This window comes from Balearica regulorum, chromosome 12 (assembly GCF_011004875.1).
Source record: "Balearica regulorum gibbericeps isolate bBalReg1 chromosome 12, bBalReg1.pri, whole genome shotgun sequence".
Taxonomy (NCBI): Eukaryota; Metazoa; Chordata; class Aves; order Gruiformes; family Gruidae; genus Balearica; species Balearica regulorum.
This window is the reverse complement of record NC_046195.1, coordinates 12,624,756-12,650,853: the sequence shown is the minus strand read 5'-3', so window position 1 is coordinate 12,650,853 and position 26,098 is coordinate 12,624,756. Positions and strand designations below refer to the sequence as shown.

The window sequence follows — 26,098 nt, the reverse complement described above, 5'->3', positions numbered from 1 at the left end:
TTTACTTTATGCAGAGTGGCAGACTTGCAGATTTTACAAGGAAGAGGAGAAAAGAGCCTGGGAGTTTGATTTGAGGCCAACAGTTCAACCCATGGTAAAAGGGGATGGTCTGGAAGAATGCACAAATTAGAGACTTGCTATTTAATTTCACAGCGTATGTACCAACATCATTTATTACATTTTGGCTTTAACAGCAATTTCAAGAAAGAACCTAAAAGGGGCTGGATGTTGAAATCTTTTTGAAAAGCAGAGGGCTTTAACAATGTCACTTCCTTGATGCCTTTGAAAACTTAAAAATCTGACTCCAGGCAATAAAACTATTTAGTATGTCATGCACATTAAAGCTATTCAATTTGCATCTTGTCATCCTGTGCCAATTTAAATTATGGTTAAATGAAGATACCTAATTATTTTACCCAATGGATGGATAGCAATGCATAGAATGTCACAGGGCCAAGCAAATTCCCAATGAACCTCCACTGGATGAATGGGTCGGACACAAAAAACACTGCAATTCACATGGAAAACTGTGCTTTGGACATGAAATCACGTTCTACGTGCACTCTGGGAAACACTGCTAACAATGTTTTAATTCCATCCATGGCTGGTAAAGCAGTTTCCAACTTGGGCATATTATATCCATATGCACCACCAAAATAGAACACAATGCTAAATTGTTCTCCTATGTGTGCAGGTGCTCCTGCGGTCCCCTGACAAAATGACAACTTATGTAAAGCTTGTATTGAAAAAATTTCACCTTGGGGCCAGTCTGCTCATGACCATCTTTGCTTTAGGTTTCTTTTGTTTTTTGCTGAGAGCTAATAGGAGCTTTAGCTGTCCATATCTCTAAATATTTATTACCTCTTTGAGGACTCATTTGAAAGTCAGTTGGCATTCCAAGTGCTCAAAAAGTGGAATATTTTCAGTGTACTGTTACCATGGCTTAAGAAACCCAATTCTAGAGTCCCTTCTCAAGGTGACAGCCAAGAAAGGTGAACAAAAGTTCATATAATAACTAAAGTAAACCAGCAATTCATCACTGTTGGTAGTGGCAACTGTTGGACATAACAATTTCAATGGATGTTAAAAATAATTCTCATTCACATACCTCTCATTTTCTTCACATGGACATTCACTTGAACACGAGGAAGAGATATTAAAGCATGCAATATGGGAAGTCAAACAGTTTCCAAACAGTATTTTTTCTAAGTTTCAAATTAACTATGAGCCACTTTCTTAATGAGACAGTCTTCATATTCACATAAATTGTAATCTTCTAACCTAAAATTCATTGAATGTGAAGTATCTGCAAGCGGGTGTAACCATTTCACCACTACGTATCTTTATATTTAGACTTAGCATTTTGGATGTAAAATCTGAATTGCTGGCACCTTAAGTAGCAAGGCAACGCTGGTACCTTGCACTGGAATTTCACATCACATGTAGAATGGTAGGAAGGGAGGGAGAACTAGTAAGTATATCACCTCCCATTCTTCTGCCTGGCTTCTAAGTACATCCTACAACTAGAAAATTTCTCACTGTGGATGTACTCACACTTCAAACTGAGCCATACAATTAAGAATACAAAGGGTACAACGCAGTAAGATAAATACCTAGAACCATAGAAATAAAAGCTTGGTTTTAATACTTCCTCTATTGACACATTCAGGTGGCAGAAAAGGAAAAGCTTAGAAATTAACTACCTAAAATGGCCAGGGAAGAGACACAAAGCACGCTCAGACTGGGGCAGCGAGGAACAATGCAAAGGGCACAGAGAAGTCAGTGTTCTGTGTCTGGCAGGTAAGTTTACAGCTGAAAGGAGTTTCGGTGAAGTCTTCACCAACAATAAGTACTCCAAAAATTCAGTCTAACCTTGCTTATCTCAGTCACACAAGGAATTGCCCTCAGAGGCAGTGACACGTTTTTGCATGACCAGGAGACATACCAATAATCATGTTTTAAAAATTGAAAACATAGCTTATGCTATCTTAGTAGTGTAGCGATCTATATACACTGCAAGTGATTTACAGCTTGTTTTTTTCCAGTTTACACTACAAACAACAGGAAATTAAAAGGTAAAGATAAAAAATAGACTTAAATATGAACCCACTTCACATGTTACTACACAAGTTCACGCCATCTAAAAATGAGCCTCCCATCCCCTGGAGAAAAGGGTTCATGCCTTGCACAACAGCATAAAAAACATCAGCCTGAACGTCTGGAGCCATAAGATTGAGAAAAGTTCTCGTATCTCAGCGTGGGAAGGATCCTCTCAGTGGGAGCAAGGATCTCTGTACAGGAGGGCTGACGTCAGTGGAAGTGGGAGGGAAATGGTGATGGGAGGTTTGTCGGGGAAACGATTGAGGACAGTTTCAGTGGGAACAGGGAGGAATCAAGAGAGGGCGGATGGCCTCAGTGGAAGCATGGACAGTACGTGTGGGAGTTTCAAAGGGAAAGAGAGCTCGTGTGTTCCAAGGGGAAGGAATTACCAGACAGACAGGAAAAGAGCAGACGGCTTAACGGACTAAATTATGTGCTGCTAAATGCTGAAACGAGATCCACTTCAGCACTGCAGGTACAATATAGCATACAGCCTCCTATATGCAGAATTATGCAACCTTTAGTTTGCAGTGACTGCAAACTTCTCAGGCCACAGAGTTTGAATGAAGAAAATTTAGTGGCTGTAGGGCCATGGATTTAAACTGGCTGCCCCATGTCAGCTGATAAATCAAAAGGCTATTTCACATTTAGCCCTGCTGGCTTAGGACTACTTTTAATTTAAAATAAAGGAACTTTGGATTTACTCTCTGATCCCTTTGCACCCAAACGCACATATTTGTGTGTTAAATATACACAACAGGGAGAGTTACACAAGAGAAGAGGAAGGAAATCTCACGTACGTAAAAGAATGACAGAGCAAAATAAACGTGCAATGTATGTTCTGCAGTGTATATTAATGCACTATACAAGATTGACACACACACACGTGATGTTGGGACAGCATATGCTTATGAATATCCAAGCCAATTTTAAATGTGTCTTATACCATTACAGCATTTACTCCAGTTATGCTATAAACAGATGTATTATTTCAAAGTGTTTAAGCAGGTTTCTATAAAGCCAAGTACCTTTACTACAAATGCAACAAATACAAATGTCTGAAGAAGAAAATCATAGCTAGTATACATGAAATAGACTATCACAATTGTAAGTCCACTTTCTTGGATTGTTAGAGCTAAAAAAAAAAAAAAAAAATCAGGAAAATTCTCCTTTGCAACAGAACTGGGTAAGTGTTATCTGATATTCTTAATGTAGCACTGGATAATCAAACCCCAGTCACTGTTACTGCATCTAAGTCTTGCTCATCTTTCACTGGAAAAGGTACAGAGTTTAAGCTGTGGAGTCAATACATGGAAAATTAAGAGAAGGGTTTTCATGGCTGGTTCACTTTTTAGATATGGCACTTATTCCAAGATGCTCGTAAATTTTCCAATGAAAGCCACGTATGAAATTACTTATTAAGGAGGGAGATACAGGTGCCACAACCAAATATAATTTATTAAAATGCCTCCTCCATTTCTCACATACTATGACCACACTCATATATCAGAAATAGGTATTATGGCATTTATCTCTGCGCACACACACTTTCAGGACTGCTTTGCAAATTTGCTATGGATAAACTTTGGGTATTCCACGTTAGGAAAAAACAGGTAAACAATTTGTAAATTGATGCAAATCTCAAAATATAGTATGCTCATCACAAAATGCAGTATGCTAACACCACACATCCAGAAAATGATCCTCTGCTATCTGACCAGAAGAAAGATATAATAAGATATAAACATAAAGCCAGAATAAGTCTGGGGGCTAATTAGCAATATATATAATCCATTTTACAGTTCGCATGAGTTATTTCTTTTTATGATGCTTTCTGACTTGAAAAATGTGCACTATAGCTAACAAATTGATTCAATAAAAGTTACTGCACAACCTATTATACATATTTTAATAAACTCAATGCTAATGCCAGCCAAAGTGAAAATATGAGATTTACACACAGGCCAAGTTAAGTTGTTAGCTCTCACATAGGACTCTCTTAGCTTTAATCTGTGCATATGCAACAAAAGATTGTGAATGAATCTCAATTAAAGTGCCCTGAAACCAAGTGAAAATGCCATTCAGGCAGGTTACCAGCTATTCACACAAATTCTGATGACACCACCATTGGCCAAAGCACAACAGGTTTGCAGCATCTTGCATTCGCGTGAGGGTATCTCAGGGGCCATAAAGGGTGTACTACGCACAGTGAAAAATAACAATAGCTCCTAGTAGCACCCAAATTCTTACAGTTCTTCCTCAAATCAAAAATCCTTTTAACTCCAAAACTGAAAAACTTCCTGCTCAATGCTCCTTTCAGCTTCCAAGAATTTCAGGCTCCTGTCCATTATCTTCAACATTCTCGCACTTTGTTTCTTTCCAAATAACTTCACTGTACTGTGAAAACTGCTCTCCAGTGATAGTGTAGCCCTCTCTCCAGCACCATCTCCGAGACAACGCGGTTATCTAGCACACTAAGAACTGTAAATCTGATCATACTATACACACTAATCATAAAAGCAGAAAATTGGAATACCGTGCTGCTTTACAGCTCTAAGAGTATTATAGGATATTGCACATGAAAATCATATAGATGTGATGTGTCCAACAGATTTTGTATTCAGCTGATCACAAACAAATTCCGTTTGCATTTCTCAAAACCCATCGTTTCACAGCAATGTGCTTAGAGTGATGACAAGGGCAGAAAATATGACTGAGTGATAAAAATCAGAATGACTGCCAATGAGATTACAGTATGCATATGAACCAACATCAACCGTATAGCATCTGGCTGAATTATCCAAACCTAGGAACAAGAAATTTTACAAAGTTCTTGAAAACGAACAACAAAATTTAACAAAATTAAGACTGCTGCCCATGCATGCTTCTGGAAATAGGTTTTGGAGTTGTTTTTTTCCCCCCGCAAGCAAGCACACAGAAGACAAATTCAGAGAATATACATTTTAAGAATATTTTTGGTTTAGATTTTGTAATGTGCAATTACAATCACTATTAAAAATTCAGCTGGCAAAACAATTGTCAGGATTCTGATGACAAGTTTCCTTACTGTGGTTACCATGTTAAATATGCTATAAGCAGGTCTATCATGTATGAACAGAGCCATAAAGTTCAGTTTCCTGTACAGTGTTATTAACACAAAAATTCAGTTTAGTATAACACCATTCAGCTTCATGTTCTGCCTTAGGTATTGTTAATTCCTCCTCCAACTCACAAAGCGTCTTCTTATTTGCTACACTTTTTTTTAAACTCCTATGAACTGAGATTACTAAATCTGGAGGAAAACAATTGAAGAAAATCACCCACGGTACTGAAGAAAATTATTCCAGGTCAATACTCTACAAGCTGCCTTAATGAGCACCTAAAAATCCTAAAAGAACTACAAATCATCAAGAGTTTCTCTGAGTCTGCAAAACACTTGACATTTAGCTAGCCCTCGCCTGCATCTCAAGCCTGTATCTTATATTTACGGCATGTGTATCTCAGTTCTCATCACGGTAACCCAGAGCAGATCAGCCATGTTATATAATATCCCCTGAGCTGCTACAATTTGATTTTTTTTTTATACTTGCAATTACTTACTTTTACAAAATAGAGATAATTCCCTAAAAAAAGCAAAAATATAGAATAATCAAAACCTATAGGAACTAAAGCACAACCCATAAACAAGCAGACCATCAATAGAAAGTAAATAGACAAGCAAGCACTCTGCACCACCGACTCTCTTGCTTTAAAAAAATAAACAAAAATTACAATATTTTTCAGTATGTATCCGTCAACTTCATACAGCCTTGTGTTACATCTCCACACAAAAGTAGTCATGCTAACACACATGAAAAAAACCTCCAAAAAATACCCTATTTACAGCAACAGACAAGGTCAACAAGTTGTTAATGTAAATCAGTATCCAGAGCAAAAACCGCTGTCGCTCTCCTTTCAACTTTCTGAATGGAAAAGGTATGCAAATTGATCAGCCCGGCTAGCAGATCGCTTTCAGACTGCGATTTGTCTCTGCTTCCAAACAAGACGAGCACAAACAGCAAGACTGGACCCAGCACAAATACACACATAAAACACAGAGTTAGTGGCAGTGCAGCTCCCATGCACGGCAGAGTCCCACCAAGGACGGACGGACAGGCCCTCCGCACTCAGAAGCGAGACCCGTGCCCCTGGCTCGTAACGACTGACGAGGACAATTACACCACTCTCCTTCCTGGCACTGGGAACACCCGTTTTGTGGAAAGAAGAAAGAGGCTTGGGTACATCTATAAAGTCATTTCATGAGACTGATTAGTTTATAAACGAAAGTAATAGCTCGAGCCAGGAAAAGCTCCCCCACAACGTATCGCTTCAGCAGGGAGACTCCTTGGGTTAAACCGCTACAGCCAACTCCTGTTCTGAGAGAAACAGTGCTTATGTTTAGCACCTTTTTTACCTTAACACTGGATCTGCTGGTCTGGGTCTCTGCCTCCATGCTCTGGCTGTTCTCCCTCTTGTCTTTCTTAGAGGAATTAGTCCTCACCTTATAAGTGGATGTGTTGGAGGATTTAATGAATAATCCTGGGACAGGGTTGCCTTGCTGCTGTTGAGACATGGTTGTGTTGGTCTGGTGAGGGGAATTGCACTCCTCAGACTCTTTGCTACTGTGATAGACCACTCTGCTGTCAGAGATGTGGATGCTTGGAGCACAGCCCATGCTTTGTGGTCACCTGGGGAATACTTCTAAATTGTGTGTATATATATATATATATTTCCTTCCCGTTGGTATTTTCCCCCTGCTTAATTTTTTTGTTAACAGGTTGAATCTCTTTCCTGCGTCTCCGCTACACTCTGAAGCATTGCCATCAGTCCCTTCTACACCACCAGAAACGTGTCTGTTCTCCTCGTCCTCCAGGAAACGGGTCCTTTTATCTCAATCTCAGCAGTGGGCTGGGGAGCTGGAGGGGAGGGAAGGGGGGAAATCAAGAACCGGTCGACTTCATATTTTCACAGGTTATTATTAATTTTTCTAAGCCATCTGAGAATCCTGGTAGGGTTTTCTTTCCTTCTGGGGAAAAGGAAAAAAAAAAAAAAAAAAAGGGAGGGGAGGAAAAAGACAAAAGCAAAAATAACAAAAACCCCCAAGCCCCAAATCACACGCACACACACCCCAGCGTCTTCTCGGCTAGGCGCTCAGAGCGGCCGGGGGCACTGCACCATCGCCTCCCTCATAGTCCGGAGCACGGCGCATTTTCCACCTGGGTTTGCACAGCGTTACCGATTAACCCGGGTACGGGCCGGGGCCGGGGGGGCCGCTCCCCACCTCGTCTTCCGCGCTCCCCGCCGAGTAGCGTTTACTCCTCACGGTCCCGCTCGGCGCTGCGCTGTGCCGTGCCGGGGGTGTGCTTTTGGGCGTGCTTTGGGGGCTGAGCTGGGGGGCCGGAATAAATAAATTTTAAAATAATAATATTAAAGAATCGAAGATTGCCTCGCCGCCCCGAGGAGCCGGCTGCGCTCCTCACGCCGCGCTGGGCACGTCCCGCGCCGCCTCCGTCGCGGGCGGCCGCCGCGGGGGTGACATTCAGGTTCCCGTCGTCGGAAGAGCCCCCCGTCAGGCGGCAGCGGGGCTTTCGGGCCGCCGCAGCGGCATCCCGCCCGGCGGGGCGCGGGCTCCCGGCTCAGCGCCGCGGGACCGGAGCGGGCCGGGCCGCGGGGAGCCCCCCTCAGCGCCCGGGCCGAGCGCCGGGGGCGGCCCTCGGAAAATGAGGGCACGGCCCGGAGGGCTTCCCAGAGCCGCGGGAGGAGCCGGCTCCGCTGGCGGAGGCATCAACGGGCCTCCATGTTGGGGGGGAATTTTTTGGTCAGAGAAATGATGCGAAACGACGAGGGGGGAGGAATAAATATTTAAAAATAAAGAAAAAAATTAAAAAGAGCGAGAAGTAGAACAAAAACGATCCTAGCGTCCCATCCCGGCGGAAAGGGTTGCAGCGGTGAGAGCTCTAATTCCCAGGGCCGTGGTGTCTGCGTCCCTTGCAGCAGGGGAAGTGCCTCTCTCCTCGCAGCCGCCTTCCCTCGCTCTGCGCCCGCCTTGTTATTATTGATGTTCCTCGGCAGCAGCAGCGGCGGCAGCAGCAGCAGCGGCGGCGGCGGCAGGGGCAGCAGCGGCCCCCTCCCCGCCCTCCCTCCCGCCCAACGGCCGCCCCGCCCGCCCTTCCCCCCGCCAGCGCTGCCCCGGCGCTTGACAGCGGCGGAGCCAATAAAAGCACCCGCCGGCGCTGACCTCCGGCCTGCGCTGGCGTCAATGCAAATCAGCCGCCGAGGGCCAATGGCGCGGCGCGCCGCGGCTCCGCCCGAGCGAGCGAACTTTAAACCGCCGCTCCGCGTGCGCCGAGCGCGGTGGGTGTCGCGTGCGGTCGTCACCGGCGGCGTCACTGGTGCGGGAGGGGGCGGAGGCTCCGGTTCCTCTCGGGGCCGCCCCGCTCCCCTCGGCCCCCGGCAGCCCGCCAGGGCAGCGGGCCGTGAGGGCAGAGCGGAGGCCGTTCCGCTGCGGCGCAGGGAGCCACAGCTGTGTCATAGTACGACTCCAACCATTTCGGGTCTAACTAGCTTCTCATTCTTGACTTAAAACAAACCAAAACACGACAAACCAACAACAACGTGCAGAGGTCTTCACCCTGCACGGTTTGTCAGGACCAGGAGCTCGGCTGCCCCGCAGATGTTCGGTAGGAAGAGTAACCCCGGGAAGGCGGCAAGCGGCCTTCCTGTACGGACACCGGTTCTGTTCCTCAGGAACCGGGAGCAGCCAGAGCCGTGCTCCGTTGCTGTTTCCCACCGTCTTCCCTTCCACCTCCGGCCGTGCCAGGTTCTTCGAAAACGCTTTTGAAAGCAAAGATGGAAAAGGGAAGATGGTGTTATATGAGTAGAGCCAGACCTTAGGGCTTGGAAAACAAACCGCAGACAGAGTTTATGTGCAATATGTATGTAAAATAAACTTTTTCTGTTTCTATATCATATGGAAGTAACTACACTGTACATATTTGAAGAGAGGAAGAGTATTTAAAGCCCTTTGAAACGCCATGCCCAGGGCAAGGCAAGTTGCTGCTATAGACAATACGTGTTTCAGAAGTACCAGCTCAAGTGCGGCTCAGGTTCAACAACAGACGTACAACGCTTTGCTCTGCCACAGACCACGCACAACCCGACAGGCTCATAAGAGCTCTGTTCAGGTTCCACACGTGCCTTTCACTTTCCTCACTATGTCCTTTGTAGCTCTGCCAACCTTCACTCTCAATGACTCGCGGAGATGCTTCTCCAAGGTACTGCCTGTTTTCACCAGCTGAGGAACAGCCCAGAGGCAACAGCAGTTTAGGGAAGGCCAGATCAAACTTTAGATTTAGGAGCACAGAGAAACCCAAATATCAGAGACGTGACTTTTGTCAATAAGCACCAGTGTCTGAGGAAAGAAAATGATGTATCACAGGAGGAAACCATTTAAGTTACTCAAAATTTGCATTGTGAACACTTTTGTGCTCCCCTGCCAGAATCACAGTTTCAGAAGCTAATTCAGCATGAGCACTTCTGTGCATTCAGAACAGTCAGCCTTTGAACAGTACCTTAACTACACGACAAATGCCATCAGGTCATAATTAAAAGCAAAATATGCAGATAAATGATGAATGACTATGAGATCAAGAATGGCAAAAAGAAGCTCTTCATTCATATCCGTACCAGCATCACTTGATGCAGATGAGAGCACCTTATAAGGTTAGGAGATGCAAAGCCAAAAGTCAATGCTTTTGAGAAATGTGGTTTTTCAGGATAACCACAGTGCTTGCACTGTCAAAATGCTTTTATTTACTTCTTGTAATTGCTAGCATTAGAGGCTGGAAAATCAAGTCTTTCCTTCCCCGATCTCTCAGCTACTGTGCAGTTTCAAGTATAAGCAATAGTCACATAAACTTCATCCACCCCATTAATTTAGCTGATCTATACAGCTAAATAGAACCAGAAAAAGACACTGGTTTCCTGCGCTCCCTCATCACTTTGGATGCCCGCTTAAGATAAGCGCTTAATAAATGAAGGGAAAAGGCTTAATATACCTGCTTTAAACTGTGGGCACTGTTTGGAGAGGGATCTTGTCCTCATTTTTCCTTTATGTTACACATTATTTACTAGATCCCATTAATAAGAGCACAAGTGCAGCTAGAAAGAAGAAAATGCTGCAGTTCCTACTTGTGCCATTAACCACAAGTGTGGGCTCTCCTCTTCTTCAGCCTTCATGGATCTGTCAGCAAAACTGCTATTGCACTTTATTTCTGGTGGCACTGGAGGAGTCAGAGACAGCAAAACTTCATTTTCAGAGCTCCACATTCAGTTTGCAGTGCTGACACCTAGAGTTAAGCTTTCTGCTTTGTAAAATAAATGGGTTTCATTTGCAGCTACACAAAGATGAAATGTACATTTCAGTGTCATTCCAAAAAATACCAGTATTAAAAACATCTCTGTTTTCCATTTTGGAGGCAAACAAATTCTCATTCAACCAATACTTCAGTTTATCCAAATGACAAACAAATACTGGGCAGGGAAGAAATGCTTTGTCCAACATTGTATAATAGCAGCATGACAAAACAACAAAGTGTACATGCAGATTTGAAAAAGGGCAAAGAGGTCATGCACGTCATAAGTTTTTCCACACTAACCCTAGGCAGATTATTTCTGATTATTTCAATCTACAGCCTAGCTTCAAACAAAACAAAATCCCCTCCATTTGCAAGTTTTTCAGATGAGAATTCAAACTGCCTTGAATGGGAGGATGAGGTGAGCATAAAGTACCTGAATAATCCCTTAGTAGTTTAATAAAAGCCATTGAGAAATCACTAGAGTCGTTGCTATACTGATAAAAATCCAACTAAAGACAAAAATTTCTATTTGAACAAGACACTGGCACAGGCATTTGGCTTGTTTCTCTTCAATTTGAAAACATTGGTGCTGGGTTTTATTGCCGATAGAAAAATACAGTTGAAAGTACAGATTTACTCGCAGCATAGAATCAGAGAGAAGGGGTGAAAACATCAAAATCATTGCCAATGGTAGTCATTTGTCACTACGCTATTTGAACTCTGTGGATAAAGGGGCTTGTTCAGGCTTATTTGCTGAAGTGCAGCTCAGGAAATGGTGGGCCCTATTATTAAAAAAAAGAAACAGTGCAAAAGAGCAGAGGAGGAATAGGAGTGTAGACACTGGCAGATTAGGGCTGAGGGGAAGTGCAGGGTCAGTACAGAGTCAGTAAGTGAGAGGTCAGAAAAGAACTAGCTCTAGGAGACAGCTGGGGAATGAGAAAGGTTATTTATGGAGAATAAGGTTGAATTTCATTCAGGACTGCAGATAAGAAAGAAGGCTAGGAAAGAGCTTGGGATGATTGTTATCAGCTTGGTCTGTAGACAAGTGGGTGCTGTGGAAGATCAAAGTATTTAGAGAACAAATACATAAGCTTAAAACTTTAAAAGGATTGAAAATTACAGTATTCAGCCACATCCATCTCATAGACAAATTACATTGGATCCTGCACTTTTTTGACAAAGGATTGAACAACACACTGACTCCTCGATCTCCCCCACTGCTCCCTGTGTGCTATCTCCTCCCAAATTTCCATGAGCAAAAGTACTTCCCCTTGATGCATGAGCAGTATGCATCCATTTCACACAGCCCTTGACCATTTCTCGTTGCACATTATAAGGGTTCCCAGTGCATGAGCATGGGGACAATTCACTCCTGTCCAGTTACGCAAAAGTTCATGTGAAGGCCCAAAGAAAACGTTTGGTGCCAAAATCCAATTCTGATAATATTTCAGTGCCAAGATACTGACAGGCAGAATTATACAGAAGAAATTATGGACTAGCACCTGCATGAACAACAAATATCAGTGTGCTTTGAAAAAATGTTTGTTCAGTGATGGTAGAGCAAGTGTGCCTGCAGTCCTGTGAGCACAAGACAGCAATCTTGATATGGCATTACTCTATGTGGTTTTAATTGCTTCTCCCTCCAAGTCAGCTGTATGACCCAACTGCGTCCTCTAGCCTTCCAAATACTTAGGCAATCCCGCTGGTCTCTGGGCCAGCAAAGGAGGCAGTGAGGAGGAGGAGGAACAGCTGTGGACATGTGCCAGGACACAAACAGCTAAATGGACTCTTCACTAACTACTGACACGTTCAAGCTGTGACAGAGCTCATCTCTCCAGCCCCGAGATATTCTAGAAGAGAAAAGAGGGACTATATGCTGCCCTAGCCACAAGTTAGTATCAATGTTACATCCCACACACAGGCCAGGGGATGTCTGCTTGCGTGTGTATAGCATACAGGTATCCTGGAACTGGGCATCTTCAGGTGACACAAGACAACTGTAAAATTTGCTTGAGATAGATCATCCCCAGCTCTTGGAATGTACAGAAGTACAATGGGTTTGTTCTCTGCATCACTTTCCTGATGTCCTGAAAAACCCCAAAGCAATCAACAGAAGCGCCACTCTGAAGGACTGGCAGGCTGTCTGCTGTGCTGTTGTTGCACAATTGCGATTGCAGAACACAGACAATTGTCTGTACCACTTGGAAATCAGGGCCTTCAAGAAAGTCTAAGTCAGCAACTTTTTCAACTCTAGCACCAAAGACAAATGTCTTTGAGTCTAAAGCTCAGATGCCTCAGGTATGTACAAGCTTGATTGTCATAACTGGTGTCAAAATGGCTTTCTATTGCAGCTGTAGTTTACACATCACACTCACTGCTGCTCAGCAGTCAGCAGGATAGATACACTATTTCTGGGAGGAAAATGTATCCTCTTTGATTACCTCTTTGCTATCCCACAATGTGGAAGTCTCTTTCCTGGCCCCATCCTACCCTAAAGATTTGTCTCCCTTTCTCTGTTTCCTAGTCTTCCCGCTTGTTCCTTCCTACCTTTTCCTCAAATCCTTATCCTTCCTCCTCTAAGCACCCCTTTTGTCATCTTTTTCTTGCCATTTCTCCCCATTGCATCACATCAAAATCCTTTGCTTTGCCCCAAAACAATTCTCGCCTCTGTCATCCCCCAAAAGTTCAGTCAACCCTCTTAAATCTCCCACAAAAGCTCCCCATTTTTTATATTTTCACAATTGTCCATCTGTCCAACACCTCTCAAGTATCCTCCAGCATTACATCTTCTCTGGTTTTTGTAGGCTCTCCCCAAATCACCCAAGAGCAGCACCTGCTTGCACAGAGGATGCAGAGTGAAGGTGACCAGATCTCTCTGCCACCCAGCTTTAATGACTGGGCATGGGGCTTCCGATGCTGCTGGCTGACAGCAGGCTTAGCTGAAGCCTGATCTCAGCAGAGCAAGGGATGTGCAGGGAAAAGGAGTGAGAACACCGTTTCCCTCAATCTCCTCTGCCCCAAGGGAAACTGACGCTGGATCTGGGGGCAGCTGAGACTGACACCCACAGCATCGCTGATCTCTCTAGACACTGTGGGTATAGATCCTTGGACTGATCTGGGGCCAGAGCAGATTACAGAGCTCTTACCACTATCTTAAAGCCTCACAGGTTTTCCTCTCCCTCCCAGTCCTCCCTTCCCAAGCATCTAAGTCCTCACTACCTAGAGGAGACCACCACCTAAGCCTTGTCTTTCCAGTCCCTGAGTCTGGGTGCCCTACTCAGCCCAGGGAATGCAGCACCCATGGCATGCTGGAGGCTGCACTGTAACACCCAGCTGCTCCGGCAGTGCCAACCCCAGAACTCAGCAGGAAGGAGTGCTCTGTGAGCTGCCAAAGCAGCCTCCAACAGCTCCTGCTGCCTGGCCTCGTCTCCAGTCAGCCAAAAATTTGTGGGGAAGGGAGGAACAAAGCACTGTCGTCCCCACGCACTCCCCTATAATTATCCTGTGCTTCACAAGCAGGATTATCTATCTGGATACACAGTGCCATGCAGGCAGCTGTGACCAGAGAATTAGTTGTTGCCCTCTTGGAGAATTTGCCCTTCTATCTTCCTACATATTTTTAAACTAACTTACATTCATTTAGTATGCAATCCTTTCAGTTTGTGCTTTACTAAACCAAGGATGAGAACTGGTCCTTCTAGAAAACTGCTGCCACGTAGATGGAGCAGTGTACCCAATTCCTACACCCTACAGGCTTTGTTGCCTGTTGTCCCTCTGCTTCTCAAGGGTATTGAATCCCCCCTCTTAGCTAGCCAGCCTCTGGCCCAGCCCAAGAGTGACCCCCCAGGACCTTTCAGACTCATAAACTGGTTCCTGATGCCATAACCCCTTTATCACATTGTGGTCTGCCAGTAAGAGAAAGCAAAAGAAAAACAGTAAAAGAAACAAGCAACCTGGCTCCTCCATTAGTAGGTTAGTTTTCTTTGGTCAGCCTACCCCAGCAGCTAAAAGATCAATTCAGGCTAATGAGGGAAGACTCACAAAGACAGGCTTTCAAAACCGCAGACTTGCTCTCCTTGACTCTCTACCCATCTCCCCTCTTCCAGGTCCCCGCTGCCTCCCGCCCAGTGGCAACTTTCTTACTCGCTCCTAGTTAACCAGTAGTGCCAGTGGCCGGCAGCCTTCCTTCCTGTGCCAGCATCCTTAACCCTGCCCAGAGACAGACGGAGTAAGAGTAGCAGAGAGAACAACAAAATACAGAGCTAGAAACTCATCCCTCCAGTATGGCAGCAGCAGGAGCTGAAAAACTCTCTAAAATTACTCTTTAAGAAAGGCTCGTACACCTGCAAAACGGACGGCTTTCATGGTTGCTGAATTTATTATTTAGGGAACAGATCCATCATCCGTGGTTGTACTGAGCAGTAATTTATTATACATTCACAATAGCAAAAAATGCCACGTACTGGCTGTGAGATTTATGTTTCTAGATCACTCAAACATCTGAAAAATTCATCCTACAAACATGTCTGAATATAAGACAGAGAACTGGACCTCATCTGAATACTTAACAACTGTTAACTGTATTCTCAAGTACATTTCCTTTCCTTGGGCCAAACCAACACCTTTAAATACACTCAGTCATATCTGACTATGTACAAATCCTTCCCTGATGTTAGGTCTTTCTGTGGAACAAGGCAGTATCCTTACATATGCAAGAAGCTGAACCCTTAATTAACCACGAGCAGCATACCCTACCATCAAACCCAGAGATGGTTGTGCAATTTATTACTCTCTCCGAATGCACCCCTTTTTCCAGGAGTGCTTCACATCCAGTTCTCACATTGCAATCAGGCGTTGTGAGTACTGTTTCATTCATGATTCACACTATTTTTCCAACTGTATTCTTGTTTCTGTAAGCTCCCATCAGGGAAGTTGCGTTCCCTGCCACTTGCCTGCATGCAGCCCTGCGTGCAGACAGCTGTGAGGAGGAATGTACAAGAATCCGACCTCTGCGGTGCCATGGCACAGCGCTCGTAGATTATGCGTCTTGTAAACTCCATTTCACAGCTGTCTGCACATGCAGCTGAGCAGCGGGAAGAGCAACACCACAAGAATTGCAAGACAAGGTGACAACTTGGGGGAGAGATAAGGAGAAACCACACTGAGGGCAGGTGGAGAAACCAGACCATGTAACTTTTCTGGGGATAGCTATTTTAAAGAAAAGAAAAGAAAAAAAAAAGACAGACTCAGGATGTGTCAGGGAAATAAATCTTCTGAGTTTTTGAAAAGGGGAAGGCAGCGCTTGCAGGCTCAGTCACCACAGCCCTAACCAACATAAATCTCACCCGGATGGGCACCATCCTTCCCAACACGCTCACCAGGGCTGGCTGTAGCACAGCTATCACGGAAGGATCTGTCATACTAAGCAGAACAGCACTTGGCAGTTTTTGTGAATTATGGTTACAGCCAGCACAGCTGGGTGCTGCAGGGGTTGACAGACTCTGTAACACAGTCACAATAGCAAGTGCTCTAAAAAAAATTTCAACAAAATGCTTTGGGAACGGAGCTGAAAAATAGTTTTAAAACATGTCCTTTAAATTCCTGAGAGACTTCCAAACAGATGGGGCCGGAGGTGATCTGACAAACTGAGGGAGGCTGATCCACCCTGGGGGAGGTTTATATCTACCTTGGCAAGACCTCCTGGGTCTGCACTTACTGCGCCCACGCTGGTGGGTTCCTCATGCTCAGTCCAGAGGCTTTTTTATCTCCTCTCACTTGAAATAAGCTGTGGTACCATCTCTTTGTCTCCTTGATATACCTCCAGGACACAGGTCTCTACTTCCTATCCCTTTGGAGAAATGAGACCTCACATTTTGGTGGCCACAGATAACCAAGAGCAGTGGCACTCCTTCCCTTAGCTCTCACTAAGTGCTAAACACACCTTTTCACACAGCCCTACTCTGGTTTACACTTCGGTTTGGGGGAGTTTCAGAGGAAACCAGTGCACACATTAGATTTACAAAGAATTAAAATAACCAAGCCAGAACAATCACTCTTAAATTCACTGCCACAACAAGTATACCAAATTAGATAAAACAATTAAAGATTTGTTAATCTCCTTGCACTCTCAGGAGTCCAGAGTCATTTGAGAACGTCAGGGTCATCCCGTGACTGTGACATCTCTTCAGATCCCCATGCAGATGGCTTCCCTCTTGTTCAGCCTGTATAACACCTAAAAATCACATCTTCCTTTTGACAGCCTTAGGCATCGAAAGAAATAACCACTTTTCAACAAAAGCTCTGAGTCCTGAGGACTCAGAATCTGACCTAAAGCAATTATCCTTTTAAAAGGAAACTAAGTTAGTAACCGTCCATTTCACAGATTCACATGGGAAAAGCCATGTGGCCTTTTGAGAGGGGTAAAGTGAGAAGGAAAAAGAAAGTATGTCTACTACATAAGATGCTTACTAAAACGCTTGAAACAACCTCGCTACAAAAGCTTCCTCCAACCTTTTCAGCAGGAACAGCAAGTCTCAGCAAAATCAGTTTTCCACTGGGGAGATGCACACGTATTCAAGAAAAATACTACCAGAGATAACAATCTAAATTCAGCTTACTCTCAGCAGGTTGAGCGAGCACAGAGATTTGTGCAGCATAGAGGCAGGCAGCAAATGCAGCTAGGTGGGACTTGGGGACTGCTGGTTACCCAGAGACTCCTTTATGGTTTGCATGGGGTGTCATTCCCCACTTACTGCACCCAGAGCTGCCATCCTTCTTGCTCACTTTTCCCTCAGTGCCCTGACTAGCCCATCCGTCACACACAGGTGGGCAAATCTTGCCGGGACCCCTGCCCCAGCTCGCTCTCCCTCATTCAGGGGGGATTTCTAGGAAGCTCTGGGAGAGAGATGTTGGGAAACACTTGCCTTCTCTTGCAGGTTTCCCCAAAAAACCAGGAGCAGATTAGCCTGAACTCATACCTGCCGCTGACTAAGCAAGGCACCATTCAGCTCTCTACCAAATGCCCCATGGAGATGGAGAGACATAACAGGTCTAACAACTAATTTAGTATCTAGGCAAGAGCCCAGGCCCCATTTTCCTCCTACCTTGGATCAGCAGCAATGACAGGATGCAGGACCAGGTCCCATTCCTAACCAGTATTTCACTCTTGATTTTTAAACTACTTGCTCATTTACCAAAAAAAGCTGGAGGCACCTCACAGCTGAAACCATGCATCCAGCTGCAAGGTATTTCACTGATTACATAACAGATGATCAAAAAGAAAAAACAAATTAAAGAAGATAAGCAATATAGCAAATTCCATCCCTCATAGCCATTCTGTTCAAGTTTTTATTAATATTATAAACTAAATAACAGGAAAAAGTTAGTATACAAGGATGGCTTGGAAGTGCTGTGCTTGGAGAGAGACCATAGGCATACCTGTTAAGTACAACACATCAATTTCTTTCATGCAGATGCAGGTTTTACAAAACAAACCAGGGAAATGCAAACTTTTCCCAACTGGCAGCACAAGTTGTTGCACATTTAAGAATGGAGAAAAGGCACTGACCTACAGTGACAGTTAGACATATCCACCACTGCACGAATTACCTGCACCATCAGACGCTCAGAGAGAAACCACTGACACACAGCTTTAGAGAAGAGGGAGCAGATCCTTTGATCGCAAGCGCTTTGTAAAACACATTGTTGTTTACTCCTTTGCGGGCTAGCTGTCTCAGCTTTCCGTAAAGTGTGGAAGAGAGAAATGCAGTATCACCAAGAGGGGACTGTCTGGGATAGAAAAGCCCATGTGAAATGGCCAGCTCTGCCCTGGGCAGGGTGGGCAGCTACGCCCAGGAGCTCACAGCTCCTGGTGAGGGTGGCACAATGGCATCGCCTCACTGCAGCCCTTAATAGCTTGTTGATTTAAGCCTCAGTCACAGGCTTTTAGTGCTGGTCAAACAGAAGGAGACATTTTTTCACCACAAGATGGTTTTCCAGACCTTTTCATGCCTGCTGATTTTGTATCTCTGATGCAGTGAGGTTAGTACCCAGAATCCCTCTTAAAGGTCGTCTTTGTGGTCATGACATGGCACTTAGGCAAACTGAGATAATTTTAATCAGATTCACTTTTCTTTATTTGGCTGTTTATTGTAGTGTTGCATTTTCATTAGTACAGAGAACTCCATTAGATCAGCCACCTTCACTTGTGCTCACTGCCTTTAGTTCCAGTCTCTTGTATGTTAGCACAGTGCTGCAACGCTCATCTTAACACAGCATTAGCCACATTTTTAAAAGCTTCCTGTTTCCTGTTAATCCTAAAAAAATTGCCCATTAGAGAAAGAGATGGACGTGCTAAATGTCCCAGAACTGTTTAGGACAATCTGCTAGGGATACAGTCTTGGAAATTATACTTCAATGTCATTGCAGGTGATAATGTAGTTTAGCTGTTTCTAAGCAACCAGGCTGCCTTTAGATGTTACTCTTTAGGTGTGTGGACATCATTACGATCTCCAGCCCACAGCAGAAGCATTCTTTGAATTCCCCTTCCTCTCTGTCAAACACTTATCATTTCTGCTTTATATTGGACTTTTTGTGGATGCTACTAATTCATATTCAACAGCTGATTACAGCAAGACTCAGTTGGGCTGCATGGCGGTACCGCTCCAGCACCAAGCAGAACAGCTTGCATGCTCTCACAGCGACTCGTGGGGATGCCTGAACACACCAAGCCATCCCAAAGCATGCCAAGTAACTCCTCGACTCGTGTCTCAGAAGTATTAGGCTATTTATCAAAAATATTTTGTAAGCACTTTCCCACATGTACCTAAATATTGACCTATATGAAGGTGTGGTGGGTTGACCCTGGCTGAGGGCCAGGTGCCCACCAGAGCCGCTCTATCACTCCCCTCTTTCATTAGACAGGGGAGAAAAGGTACAATGAAAAAAAAAACTTACGGGTCGAGATAAGGACAGGGAGAGATCATTCTCTAATTATCATCACGAGCAAAACAGACCAAACTTAGAGAGGGAATTCATCTTATTTATTACTAAGCAAAACAGAGTAGAGGAATGAGAAATAAAACCAAATCTTAAAAACACCTCCCCCCCACCCCTCCCATCTTCCCGGGCTCAACTTCACTCCCGGCTTCAACCTCCGCCCCCCCCAGCGGCACAGGGGGACGGGGAGTGGGGGTTACGGTCAGTTCCTCACGCGGTGTTTCTGCCGCTTCTTCATCCTCAGGGGGAGGACTCATCGTTCCCCCGCTCCAGCGTGGGGTCCCTCCCACGGGCTACAGTCCTTCACAAACTGCTCCAGTGGGGGTCTCTCCCACGGGGTGCAGACCTTCAGGAGCAAACTGCTCCAGCGTGGGTCCCCCATGGGGTCACAAGTCCTGTCAGCAAACCTGCTCTGGCGTGGGCTCCTCTCTCCACGGATCCACAGGTCCTGCCAGGAGCTTGCTCCAGCCTGGGCTTCCCACAGGGCCACAGCCTCCTTCAGGTGTCTCCACCTGCTCCGGCGTGGGGTCCTCCACAGGCTGCAGGTGGAATCGCTACACCCCCTCATCCTCCCTCCATGGGCTGCAGGGGGACAGCCTGCTTCACCATGGTCTTCACCACGGGCTGCAGGGGCATCTCTGCTCTGGTGCCTGGAGCACCTCCTCCCCCTCCTTCTTCACTGACCTTGGTGTCTGCAGATGTTCTTACATCTTCTCACTCCTCTCTCTGGCTGCAAAAGCGCTCTCTAACTGTTTTTCTCTTTCTTAAATATGTTATCACAGAGGCGCTGATTGGCTTGGCCTTGGCCAGCAGTGGGTCCGTCTTGGAGCCGGCTGGCATTGGCTCTGTCAGACACAGGGGAAGCTTCTAGCAGCTTCTCACAGAAGCCACCCCTGTAGCCCCCCCGCTACCAAAACCTTGCCACGCAAAACCAACACAGAAGGGTATATAAACACTCAACAATGAGGGCTTCTGGTTTTCTCCCTTTTATAGGATTTTTGCTTTTATCTTGTTTGGTTTTTTTAACTTTTCTCACCATTTTGCCACATGACAGCATTTTTTATTATCTTAATGGAGTGACCTATTGATAACATCAACACATTAAGAATTACAATTATACTTTCCCATTGGAGGCATTTATCTGATGCTGCTATTTGAGCTGTCCTAATTAGGGCAGATAGATAGATTGATCCACATTTATCCCAGCATAGCATTTTCTGTCAGATCCTTGTATTTGCACAGGGCTGTGCTGGCAGTGCCTGGGCTCCTCCGGGCTGCCTGGAGGCTCTGGGGACAAAGTTTATCAACCTTTCCAATTGGATTTTTTGAATTTGCTGCACGCAATGAACTTAAAGAACTGAAGCAGAGATGAGGAGTGTGAAAATTTTAAGAGGAAGACAAAGTAAATTGAGCAGCGACCTTGCTAGACAGAGACTGAAGTAGGAATAAAAATTCTTTGTAGGGCTGTAGATTTCAGACAAAACCTAAATACCCAGACCAGCTTCTGGTCGGAGTATAAATTGCACTCTGGCCATTTTCTCAGCAGTTTAAAGCCAACGTCATATTTGTTATGATGACAGCATATTTACTAATGAAAGCACTCTGAAAGACATTTTGGGAACAGAAACAGAATTTTATCAGACTGAATTCCCATTGCACAAACACTGGTCTTTAAATACAGTTGTCTGTGCCCCCTACATTATCGAAATAAATCTGAGGTAGGTCCCATACTACATCCTTAAAAAAAGGCAGAAATTACCCAGCTCATCCTCCACTTGAGGAGAATGTGAACTTCTGATAAAAAGTTTACTTTTGTTGCTCTGCCAAGGGCTAAGCCCAGAACTTGGGAGGATTAATAACAGGAATGGGCTGGAGACACATGATTTAGCTAGCCTTGTTTGCAGTTCGGCTCCTTAGCAAGGTACAGCCTGACCTTAGGTGACTGTGGCTAAAAGGAACAATTATGGATCTCAGCAGTGGAAAAAAAAAAAAGTAAAACAAAGACAGATGGGAGCCATATAACTAAAAGAATTTAAAGTGTTCAGCTAAATTATGCACATTAGAATACACTACATCCAGGCTTTGTTAATTGGTTCAGTGAAAAAAGAACTTCTGAAGAGATTATAGAAACCGTGGATTTCTTCTAGAACAGTTGCTGTATCGCTTTATCTCTTGAGCACCAAATAGAAGTAAACTTTATCTAAAGTTATATGGCCCTATCACAGACATACAGGAACACATCATAAATATTGGTTGATTTATGATTCTAATTCCTTACAGATGGAAAACATAAATTGAGTGACTTGCCCTAAGTCACCTAGGAACTATTTGTCATTGCCTAGAAGTAAGGCTGTAATCTGACCCCCTTCGCCACAGTATCCATCTTTTGAAACATTGGTGGTTTCTGGGAAATCGTATATTTAAGATAGTTAATATAGCCAAGTAAGATTCCATATTTTTGAAGTACTTCTAACATAACCTACGATTCTGCAGTAAAGCTCTGCCTGTCCTACAGTTAGCACATCTTGGTCAGCACCAGCAAAAAACTGCTTGATGTCAACCATGGGCTTGAACTGTCTAATGATCATCTAAAAGGCTTTAAACACAACTTTCTGACACTTATTTAAGATTGCACTTCTCTGAAGGTCAATATATCATGAAAATGCTAGTAATAGTCAATGAAGTGAGATGGGATTTAGTGTAGCAGGTTTGCCCCTAGAAAGGAATGTGTCCGAGCTTTCTTACAAATAGGAACCTCTGCAGAAAAAGGAGCTGGTACACTGGAGACACATGTGCAGTGGGTTTACTCAGTTTTTGACTTGTATATGGGGAATAACATGACACTTTTGAGGAAGCTCAGAAACCCACAGAAAACCTCTCCACAGCTGTACAAGGAAATAGTTCTCATCTCCATCTATTTTCTTAGCTCTGCCGGTTTAAGAGACTTCCTAATTCTTGTTGGAGCATGAAACTGTTGGCATTTTCTGCATAACAGCCAGATTCCTGTTCAAGAAGGACTTTGAGAGTAGCACTTCTGGGGAGATGAGCAGCAGGCACAGAGGTGCGCTGGCGTGCTCTCTCCCAGCCCGTGCATGGCATTCTGCAGCCAAATCGCCTGGAGTGCTTGGGGGCTGGTACCCAGACAAGGAGCTCTAGGATCAGAAGCAACTCCACTGAAGCCACTGGAGATGAGTTTGGTCTTCTATGTGATGTCTTTCAAATGTTGTTTGTGGGCGCAGAAAAACACCAGAGGCATGTCTTTGGGATATAGTCATCAAAACACAGGCATTTTGGGACACTCACAAATGCCCGCTGCAAGCCACAGAACATAGGCCTGCCGCCTGCTGATCTTCTTTGGAGAAAATTGCTAGGGTTGAGGGAATTTAGTTTGCTCTGTACTTTAAGAGCCTCCTGTGGCCAGACGGATGGGCCGGATGCAGCTGGAGCGCTCCCTCCCCTTCCTGGTGCAGAGTGGAACCGGGAGGGCTGAGCTCGGCTCTCCGATGTCCTGGGATGGCTCACTGCACTGCCCTGGACACGGCATTCGGGAGGACAATCCCCAACCCTTCCGTACCCCAGCCTGCCAGTCAGGGACCTGGCAGGTGGCATCCACAGCCATCAACCCCTCCTAACTCTTCCCACTTAAAGCAGCTATTTAGTCCTCTTTTAAAGTGTTTCATGAGTATTGATTTGTACGAGTTTAAAATTGGGCTTAGCTAGCCAGAGTGGATGGACCCTGACAAAAAGCTTTCAAGCCTCCTCTGTGTAAACACCTGCTGTGTTGGGGGAACGTGTTACAACCTGGCAGTAGTTCCTTGCACTGGTACAACAGGTTACTGACTGTCGTTCTCAACAAAGACAACAGATTCATGTAACCACAAAATTTAACACATTTATAAGAAGATTCAGTGTTACCTACAAAGACAAGACAACATTGTGTGTTAGTTGGGGCCGGGAACCCGATTTCACTGGCATGTGGCTCTCTCCTGACACAACCGGCTGCAGTGGAGGTCAGCCCATCCTCTCGGATATCCACACTGTCTTGGTCAGACAAGTGAGTACTGTGACCTGATCCAGCCCGTCAGGCACTGATGCCGAACAGGAGATACAAGGCAAAGGGCTTCCATATAAGGGGAGAAAGGAGTCAGGAGAGTTTAGAAAAAAAAGAAGGATCAAAAGGAAAATTTTGTACTGCAATTCAACTCTCATCAACACAGCCTGCACGGTGCCGCCTTTGGCCCATTATCCCACAGTATAAGATAAAAGCTAGATCCAAAAACACAATTAAAAGGAAACCATACTATCTGGACAGGACATCTCTTCTGCAGAACACTAACGATTAACCTTTGGAAACTACAATAATTTATCATTGAAGTAAAAAGTGCAGCGAAACCCCAAGAGCATTCACATGAACCAGGAGTTGCCTCTGGCAGAGGTACTGGCTAGAGGAAAGCATTTAAGCTACATACAGTAAATGATCAGTGTCTGGACATATTATTGGTTTTTGGAACATATCTTTTACCTTAAACAAAAAGGAACATCCTATGGGATGATGCTTGAATGCCCATTGGAGTATGCCCCGAGACAGCTCTGTGAAACATGCAATGAAGGAATCACCACAGTTAGTCCAGTTTTAGGGAGTACATTAGTGAACTGGAACAAGCAAGGTTATAGAACAGAATAGTCTACGAGCTTGGGATCTCTCTGCAGAAAACATGAGCTCTTTCTTACTGTATATAGTGTGATGCTTGTTTGAGTAGTGGCTTACTGCAGAGCACCATCTCATTAGCTCACCGCTGGGCGTAACAGGTAGCTGTCACTTGCATGGAAATGAAAACAGAAGTTAATGAACTAATTAATTCACTCGGTGTTTAAAACCCCCTCCTTCCTATTCCCCCTTGCCCATGACTCCTAAGTAAACTATGTAGAAAGGGGTCTGATTCCCCTGCGTCTCTGACTTTGAGCGTATACACAGTGCTTCCTCTTCATATGGTTATCTTTGATGTAAAGCCACTGCGTGCTGGCTACTAACTCTACCTAAATCCATTATAGGCACCCTCTGTATAATATGCACCTTGCTATAGCGTGCAAAACATTTGGCTCCCAAAAACACGATAGGATGGCTAGAGTAACCACTAACCAGACATGCTGGAATGCCTGAAAGTGTCCAAGATTAGTCATTTGGCAGCAATCCTGGGGAAATGTAGCTTTACATATCCCACTCTGGACAGAAGGGTTTAGTGCTTGGGGCCTTCTGGCAGGCCTGAACCTGACTCCTTCCCTTACAGCGTGCAGCCATGACTACAACAGCTAGAGCTGGGATGTAGTTGCCACAAAAAACTGAATCATTCACTTTGTCAAATCTGTCTCCAGCATAGTCTTTTCTTCACCAAAAAAAAAAGAAACCCAAACCCAAACAAACCCTTCCTATACTTGGCCTTGATATTTATTTTTTCTGGATAATTTCAGCTTCTGTGTTTGTCAACTGAAAGGAAAACGCATGTGTCACAAACATATCAATCAGAAATCTGGTGGGTGTTTGTATATTATACAAGAGATCAAAGGTTGGGGAAATTTCATTCTAATTTGAGGGCAACAAAACAAGGTTACTGAAGAGCTGCATGCGTGCTTGTCAGCTATACAAATCAAGGCAAATCCAAGATTGCCATTTAGGTGCTAGGAATGACAAGCAGCAACACTTCTTTGGTCACTGAAGCTCAATGCAGGACTTGCATGGACACATCTTATAAGAAGGGCTGGCACCTGCACCTCACTGCACTTTTAACAAGGGATCCAGTCACCTACACATAAAGTAACACAACCGATTTCTTACGCCACATCCACTCCAGGCAAGAGAGCACAGTGGAAAGCCCGTACCATCGCTTTGAGCAAGCCAGCACATCCAAACCAGCAGCCGAGCGCTGCACAGAGACAGCTCAGGGCTAACTCAGAAGCAGCACAGCTGGAGCAGGGTGGCCTGGCTCCTAGGCTCGGCGTGCCTGACTCTCAAAAGGAACAGTTTGCTTGAGCTTAGTACTGAGCTGAGACAGAATTAGTCCCACCGGTTGAGGATCTGTCATGCTCACCACGAGACCACGGACCTGCGCATCACGCTGCTGTGTGGGGCGGCCATGGCCTCAGCATTTCTGCTCAGAGCTGCAGAAAATAAACCAGTTAAAACATGCAGAAACTGGCAGCTGTCTTCGTGCTTTTCACGTATTAAGCTGCAGAACCAGTGCCAAGTACTCCCGCACTCGGAACTGCACAGATGATATTGCTTCTTCAATGTATGACATTCATGTAGCATTTCAACAAGGAAATAAACCAGCACAACCAAATGGATGAATGGAAAAATGAATTGCTTCAAGTTAATTTAAAGAAGATATTTAGTCATGCATGGGAAGGAGAAAAAGAGAATAGGTAACCAAAATAGAATGAAGCAATTGGAAACAGCTGATGTTTGATGAAAAGAAAGATATTTTCTGGGGTGAGAAATTTGAAAGCCTCAAGTATTTGGAAAAAGCAAATTATGCATGACTTTTTAATCCTTTAAATGGTGCCAGGTTATCCAGAATCCACTCCAGAAAGGTTTCCGAAACAGTTTA

The 26,098-nt window shown here is 44.7% G+C and overlaps 1 protein-coding gene across 8 annotated transcripts in view; it reads right to left on the bottom strand.

Annotated features, from left to right (window-relative positions):
* Positions 1-26,098, bottom strand: part of PDE8A (phosphodiesterase 8A) — a 157,616-nt gene that overhangs the window by 119,783 nt on the left and 11,735 nt on the right. For 2 of the 8 annotated variants that reach the window (XM_075765127.1, XM_075765125.1), the window contains exon 1: positions 6,554-8,274. The exons of 2 other annotated variants lie outside the window; for them this stretch is intronic. In XM_075765127.1, the coding sequence (XP_075621242.1) occupies positions 6,554-6,814 (261 nt within the window). In that variant the 5' untranslated portion in view covers positions 6,815-8,274. Of the gene's footprint in view, positions 1-6,553; positions 8,275-26,098 lie in introns of those variants that run through there. 4 more of the 8 variants (XM_075765126.1, XM_075765128.1, XM_075765132.1 and 1 more) reach the window with 4 other exon arrangements.